At 43.5% G+C, this 8155-nt stretch overlaps 1 protein-coding gene across 1 annotated transcript; it reads left to right on the forward strand.

The window, feature by feature from the left end:
- The first annotated feature begins 2175 nt into the window (after positions 1–2175).
- On the forward strand, positions 2176–7067 carry LOC136502803 (phosphomevalonate kinase, peroxisomal-like). Its single transcript, XM_066498046.1, has 10 exons — positions 2176–2394; positions 2492–2642; positions 2734–2831; positions 2962–3074; positions 3199–3251; positions 4375–4770; positions 4871–4972; positions 5685–5912; positions 6161–6283; positions 6463–7067. Exons 1-10 carry the CDS (start codon positions 2387–2389, stop codon positions 6727–6729), a joined length of 1539 nt encoding a protein of 512 aa, XP_066354143.1. The 5' UTR covers positions 2176–2386; the 3' UTR covers positions 6730–7067.
- The last annotated feature ends 1088 nt before the right edge of the window (positions 7068–8155 follow it).

Here is an 8155-nt window from a genome sequence, read left to right on the forward strand (position 1 = left end):
CTAAGTTAGTATTTTATTGTTTTGTTCGTACACCTCAGCCGGCGATTTACCGGCGTTGTTGGGGACGCCCTCATGTCAGGCACACACACTACTCGCAAATCCCAGCAGAGGTTCCATCATGGCTTCATGTGACTTTCCTCAAGGAGAAAAACGACAGTGGACTCGAGTGGCAACGGGCAGGCATTCCCTGCAGGCTGCAGCAGAGCCGGCCGGCCCAGCCCATATTTTATAGTATTTACAGTTGTGGTGCAGCGCACACTTTTGTTTTGCCCTTTAGAATCGAACAACGAGCGCTCTTTTCATTTGCTGCTTCGTCTAGCGGCAACAAAAGCGGGCATTTGAAAAAGGGTTAGTTCAAGGGATCCTTTAACACTTTCGCAAACTTTGATGAGACGACGAAAGCTTGCGAGCGTTCATCATTCCTAGTCTTCTCGTCCCGCCAGGCCGCGCCAACTGTTCGATCGTCTATTTCTCAGCCCAACAGACCAATCATTGTCGAGCTAGGTTCATGAACCTCGCTCCGGCGCCATGGCCCCGGTCCTGGGGTCTTCCTTATGTCCCATACCAGCAATATATATGCATTCTCTACTTGGATCTTTCCATTTTGGAAAGAAAATGATAATAACACAGTAATATTACTAGTACATAATCTGCATGAAGCTTCTTCTTAGAAAATAAAACTGCCTGAAGATCAAGAAAAAACTAAATTTTGAATGTCAATGGTAGAATCCCAAGAACTCAACCTCTAATTACTGAATATTGGGTTGCACTAAAATGCCTAGTCGAAAGAAAAAAGATAGGCAATTCGCATGGAAAATAATTCGCACTTAACATGCGTTCTAAAATAATTACAAAATAAGTACGTTTTTGGTTGAGCATTGAAGGCCTTTACTTTATTCCACTACTGGGAAGTCTTTTAGTAACTGCGGGCTTAATTCAGCAGTTCAATTGCAATGTCGGAATCAGGACTTTTAATTGTTCTTTTTAGTAAACGGGAATACTTCCGGCGGCCTCTAAAGCCGCACACAGCCAAGAACTTTAATTGTTGATTGACTCTGAATTAAGAAAAGCACTGATGAACGAATTTGTTAGAGCGATAATTCAACTGGGAACAAAGCCACATTGTCTCACATGCCAATGCCATGGCCCTCTTATTTTACTCCACCAGCCCCCACATTCCGACCAAAAAAAAATGACAACGTCCCCCAATCATCATATGACTTATATGTGTGCCTCCCCTCCCTCTAAGGATCAGGTGACCGGTGGTTCAGCCAATATACAAGGAGAGGGCGTAAGCAGGAAAGCCACTTGTACATTTATTATATATACTATATTTTCTTTTCATTCAGAGAGTTGGCTGATCGATCCATCAGCTAGGTAGAACAGATGCCTTGCTCTCCTGCTGCCTGCTGGAGGTTGCAGCTTATAAATCATAATGCAGCTGGATGGATGGATGGATCCATGGATCGATCGTCGGGTCCCCTTCAGGCTCGAGAGGCCATGGACCACAACGTGTCCCTGTCGGAGGAGCCAAAGCCCAGAGCGAGCGAGCGAGCGCGAGATCGCCTGCTTGAGACGCCCCCATTGACCGAGCTTTGTTTAATGGATCAGTGGCCAGGGAGCTTGATTTGCAGCTAACGATCGATCTGACCACGCATGAGATGGTTGATGGTACCATGGTGTGAACTCAGCAGAAGGGAAGGGCGAGCCAGTTGCCCAATTGGATGGTGGCATGCAGGAAGGGCCGCCTCTGCTGGTGGTTCGCGTGCAGGGAGATTGTGAGATTCCTCTAACTAACTGCATCAACCAGGCGTAATGTACCTACTCCAGGCAGTTGTTTGCTTTGGATATCATCTGTCTCTATTAGGGCTCCTCAGTGTCAGGCAGCCTATCTGCCTGTCATGGAACACTTCAGTCCATACTTGATTCCTGAATCCTCTGATTAAAGAGCAGAGGGAGACAGTCACAAACACACTAGCGGAAGTCCAGCCCAAGCCAACTCTTACGGCCCGTATCATTCTCTCACTCTCTTTTTTTTTTTAGGAATGGCCAGTATCATTCTCTTCCAAAGGAAACCGACGCGCTAGTGGCTTTCAGCCCAAGGCTAGTGTCTCGCGACTCGACGAAGGTGAGGCCTGGTCCAGTTGAACGGCCACCTGGGCCGTCAGACTCGCGGCGCGGCGCCCCCATGGCCACATCGCCGACTTCTCCTCGGTTCCTCCGCACCCGTACGCTTCCCCCAGCGCCCAGCCGTCGCCGAGATCGCGATAGCGTTCCCCAGCCGGCTGCCGCGCTGTTCGACCCGTCCTCCCTCCATCCACTCCCACGAAGCTTCCAGCAGAGGTGACCGCCAGATCGAGTCTTGGCCGCCGAGGAGTCGAAGGCCATGGAAGTGTGAGTACTCGCTAGCACCGTCATTTCACTGTCCCGCTCCCCCGCTAAGTTCCGCATCTATCTATCTCTGGGCTCCGATCTGACCGCGTCGTCGCAGGGTGGCGTCGGCGCCGGGGAAGGTGCTCATCGCGGGAGGATACCTCGTGCTGGAGCGCCCCAACGCCGGCCTAGTCCTCAGCACCACCGCCCGCTTCTACGCCGTCGTCCGCCCCCTCCGCGACAGCCTCCCCGCCGACTCCTGGGCCTGGGTGAGCGCTCGTCAACTGCCATCCCTCTAGTCTCAGAAGCTACAGCGTGTTGCTCTTGCTCCTCACCCTGTGTGCCCTGTACCGATGCTAGGCGTGGACGGATGTCAAAGTGACTTCCCCTCAGCTCTCCCGGGAGGCCACGTACAAGCTGTCCCTAACGAAATCGACGCTGCAATTGACGTCTGCGAGGCAAGTTGCTCATCGTTCTTGATGGTTGCAAATTTGCAATCTCGTGGTGAAGTGCTCTTGTTTTGTTATATTATCTCTGAAACTCGAGTCTGGTGGTAATGTCACTGACAGCGTTACTGTTGTATTTCAGGGAATCTACAAACCCTTTTGTGGAGCAGGCCATACAATTCTCCGTAGCAGCTGCTAAAGCGACCATTATTGATAAGGAGAGGAAGGATGTAGTTCATAAGTTGCTGTTGCAAGGTTGCAAAGCTTCTCTTAGTTATTTTTGCTGCTCTTAATCACCCCCATCAGGTTACATGCTTGATGTATACTACTCGAGCATATCCTTTTTTTTTTGGTAATATGTCTCAACTTCTTGTTGCAGGTCTGAACATTACAGTTCTTGGTTGCAATGATTTCTATTCTTATAGAAAGCAGGTGAACCTTCTTAATTGTATAAGCATACTCATTACTCATGTGTATTTAGCTTCTTGCAGAGCTCTACTACACCCAAAACCCCAATCCCAATGGTAAAGAAAAGAGAGATTTGATGTTGACATGACCCTTCTAGCTCCTTCTTTTTTAAAATTTGAACCATCACTTACAAAAAAAATGAACTACCCAATCTTGAACATAATTTTCTAATATCTACAAATTCTACTAAAACAATAAAACAGTTACCAGAGTTTAATTTGAAACTTAAAGTGTGAATTCTTTTGTACTGTGCTTTGCTTCTCTATTCCCACGATGATGATCATACCTTTTGTGATAAAAGTATTAGTTTTGTTAAAGACCAAAATTAGCATAGTGCACTTCTTACTACAAAGGACGAAATCAGAAGCAAAACTCAAAGCTAATGTGTAGGTATATATATTTATATATGACATATGATGTGCATGTATGTAATGCTTGCTTTCTATTTCTTATAAAGTTTGTGTAGTTGAAGATTATTATTTTCCTTTATGCTCTATGCATTCATGACAGCGTTTCTTATGTAAAACTTAAGGTTCAATGAACTTTGAATGGATAGCCAACTGTAAAATTTTGAATAGATGACTGACTGCCAGATGGCAATGTAAAACATTTAAGATGGCGTTTGGATCAGCGAAATGTAACGTAATTACATTACGGAGGGGATGGGATGATGATACAGCTGTTTGGTTCAACTCGGTCCGTTATGGAGTACCCCGCAATCAGATACGGACCCGTTCACGGCCGATACCGCCCATCCGCAAGCTTTATCGCATTACGCAGCAGTTGCCGTTATCAGTTTCCATTACTTTTTTGCAACCGACATATCACGGGAATCAAAGATCCCCTTGCTGCTCCCCGCGTGATCTGTTTTCCTTACCATTTACGTTTCCATCCATGGAAACAAACGCCTTCTAAAAGTTATTCTACTTGCATTATTTAATAAACTGCAACATGTGAAACTGCTTTCTCTTTACATACTAAATATCTTATAAACCATATAAAATTTCCTTGTTTGACCTAGTTCATGTTTACAACTAGAGCTCACCCAGAAAATACTATATCTTATTGGTTTCCATTGTTTCTTAAGATTGAAGCACGTGGTCTTCCTCTTACTCCGGAGGTATTGCTTTTATTGCCTCCATTCTCTTCAATTACATTTAACTCAGAGGTTGCTAATGGAACAACGACTGGAGAGAAATGTAAACCTGAAGTAGCCAAAACTGGACTTGGGTCATCAGCTGCCATGACCACATCAGTTGTTGCAGCTGTTCTTCACTATCTTGGTGCCGTTAACCTTTCATGTCCGGGACAATCTTCCGGTGATAATGCTACTGGACAAGGTCTTGACTTGGTTCACGCTATTGCCCAAAGTGCACATTGTATAGCACAAGGGAAAATTGGAAGTGGTTTTGATGTTAGTGCTGCTGTCTATGGGAGTCAACGCTATGTAAGGTTTTCTCCAGAAATACTCTCCTCGGCTCAGGTAAGAAACCTCAGTGGCAGATAACGTGCACCTCATCAACTTTTTCAGTGTAATCTCACTACATTTGAAGAGCTGGTAACTATGACTGCAATATTTACAGGCTACAGGTGGGACTTCCTTGCCAGATGTAGTATCAGATATTGTTACGCAAAGGTGGGATCATGAGAATAAACAGTTTTCATTACCTCCTCTGATGACCCTTGTAAGTCACCAAGCCTCATGGTCAATGGCCGGTTTTTCCAAAATGGCAATCAAATCATTTTACTGGTTTTCACCAGCCACCATAACTACTGGTCTGCTATGCTGCTACTAGTGGTATAGGATTTACAGTTTCTTTACTAGATACTGCAATGCTATGATGCTTATAGGCTATAGCCATTAGGCCATGTCTTATGCTCATAGTGGCAGCAAGTGCGATGAGACTGCTGTTATAACCTCATGTCATATCTATCTCACACGCATACCATGCTAATATTGATGTCATCCAGATTTGAAAAGTGATAAGTTGTAGAATGGCTGGTCCCATTTTATTTTCATCATCACCAGATACTTCTCTCGTTTCATGTTAAGTCTATCACAGCCTTGCCTTCTCTTAAAAATATCCTTGCAAAGTTGTATCTTTATTAATATTTCTTCACTTGATATATATTATAAGACTTGTGTGGCTCACATTGCAAAACAGCACAAGGTTAAAAAGAAATGTTGCCTTGGCCTTGCACAGTGGACATCTTAGCCAAAAGTACAAAGCATAGCATAAAAAAATTGCATTTCTGTTCACAAGACAGTATGAATAGGAAGGGGCAAGGGGCAAGGGGCGCGCGCGTGGGGGTGGGGGTGGGGTGGGGTGGGGGGTTGAGGATTTGTGTCAATGTCAACAGTATTTTTATTTTCTACATATGTTTGTTTTTTGCTAGCTCCTTGGGGAACCTGGAACCGGAGGATCATCTACTCCATCAATGGTTGGATCTGTGAAACGGTGGCAGAAGTCTGACCCTGAGAAATCCAAAGATACATGGAGTAAACTGGCCATTGCCAATTCAGCGCTGGAGAACCAACTGAGAATCTTAAAAGGACTTTCTGAAAATCACTGGGAGGCATATGAGTCTGTAGTGCGGTCCTGTAGTCATCTCACGTATGGGAAGGTAACTACATAATTATGTTATATACTTATATCTATTATATTACACTATCCAATTTCCGCAAAGAACTTAGCATTTGTTTGGAGTAATAGATTGATGAATAAGGAAAAGGCTGTGTTAGGATAAACCATAATATTTTGGTTTTTAGTTTTTGGTTGACCGGGAGCTTGTACTCCCATTTTTAATCACCAACTGAAAGTAATCTTTTATTATTCTTTTAAATGAATTCTCTGTTTCTTTGTTCTCTGCAGTGGACAGAGGTGGCTACTAACCAAGATCAAGAATTAATTGTTAGATCATTGTTGGCTGCAAGGGATGCTTCCCTTGAGATAAGGCTTCACATGCGAGAGATGGGTATGGCAGCCGGTGTTCCAGTAAGGCCCCCTTTACAAAACTGCAAGTATTGTAGTATAGCATGTTCAAAGAAGTATATTCAGTATGATGTTTGGCATAATCACAGCAATATGGATCACTAATGTATGAAATTGTAGATATATATTAGGGTCAATATTATTAGTCAAGCTTGTTTGTCATCTTTGCCCTAATTTTGTAGATTGAGCCAGATTCACAAACACAGCTACTAGATGCCACTATGAATATGGAGGGTGTTTTACTGGATGGAGTTCCCGGAGCTGGTGGCTTCGATGCAGTATACTCAGTGACTTTGGGGGATGCAAATAATGCTGTAGCAAATGCTTGGAGCTCAGTTGGCGTTCTGCCACTTCTTGTTCGAGAAGACTGCCATGGTGTTTCTTTGGAAGATGCTGACCCAAGAACAAGGGAGGTGTCAGCAGCTGTATCGTCCATTCAGATTAATTGATTCTACTGTTAATAGTTCTATTTGTGTATCTATGGTGTACCATTATTTATTCTCTTGTTCTTTTATAAGTACCAAATTGTGTCGAATGCTAGGAGGTACGTGGTTAAAATAAGTGCTGCACTTGCAGCAAGATAGCACGTTATTTACAAGACTGTTCATGAGTGTAGAAAATAAGGAATTCTAGGGGTTTCCACGGAATTAGTGACTTGTAACGATGGAATATACGTGAGGAACTGTAAGCTATTCAACAAACACATACTGCAAACATTGCATTTGCTACCGTTTTGCATGGTTTGTATGATAATTCAGTATGTGTTAGTGTTTGAAAGGAGGTGTGGTTTATATGATGATGGTGTTTGATATTTGACCTTATCCTATGATAGGTCGTGCTTTGGCTTCCGGGTGAAGAAACAGAGGGGGTATAACTGTGGAATGAAGAAACGACCAGAGTCCAAAGGCTTTTCTATCATTTTGATTTTTGAGGTCGTGGATTCCGGAAGTGGTCACTGCCCAGCTGGGTGGTATGTTGCCTAGCGTGCCTATGCTTTCCTCCTGCCGGTGATACTATTCGCCAATCAATCAATTTGCAGTCTGTTCGCTTGGTCGTAAACGACTGTGGATTATAAGCTAGAACAATATTTTTTTTACATATTAAATCAGCCAGCAGTAATAATCCACGATCGAAATGACGAAACGAACAGGCTGTCGATTTGTTCGTAAGATAGGCAAGGTATTCCTCAATTTGGCACCTCTTACATAAATCAATGGAAACTAATTGCCTTCACTGAAGACTATGAGCAGCTCCAGGGTGTCACTTTTACAACTTTCTTGACCTTTGATTTGCACTCTATATGCTGAGGCTGAAAGTGCGTGTCCTGAACTGCTAGTAGAACCCTTTCACCCTCTCATGGTACACCTACACCGATTTTTGCTACGAGCCTACGACTACGTTGACACTAACAGCATCTTCGTGCTCTGGTCTGCACATCTCCGCCTTCTAGACTTAGTCTCTATCACATCAAATATTTGATACATGTATAGAGTTTTAAATATAGATTAAAAAATAACTAATTATACATATTATGACTAATTTACGAGATAAATTTTTAAGGCTAATTAGTCCATAATTTGACAGTGTGGTGCTACAGTAACCTCATGTGCTAATGCCGGATTAATTAGGCTTAATAAATTCGTCTCGCGGGTTACTGAAGACTTGTGTAATTTATTTTATTATTACTATCCGAACACTCCATATGACACCCCTATGTGACACCCCTAAACTTTTTTCCCCTGGATTTAACTCTTTTTTGGATCCATGGGGCTAAAGTTTATCCCACCTTTTTTAGGCACCTTTTAGCCCTCATAGATCAAAACAAGAGGGCTAAAAGTGAGGGGCTAAACTTTAGCCCAACCATTTTCCATTAGC

Source organism: Miscanthus floridulus, chromosome 1 (genome assembly GCF_019320115.1).
Source record: "Miscanthus floridulus cultivar M001 chromosome 1, ASM1932011v1, whole genome shotgun sequence".
Classification (NCBI taxonomy): Eukaryota; Viridiplantae; Streptophyta; class Magnoliopsida; order Poales; family Poaceae; genus Miscanthus; species Miscanthus floridulus.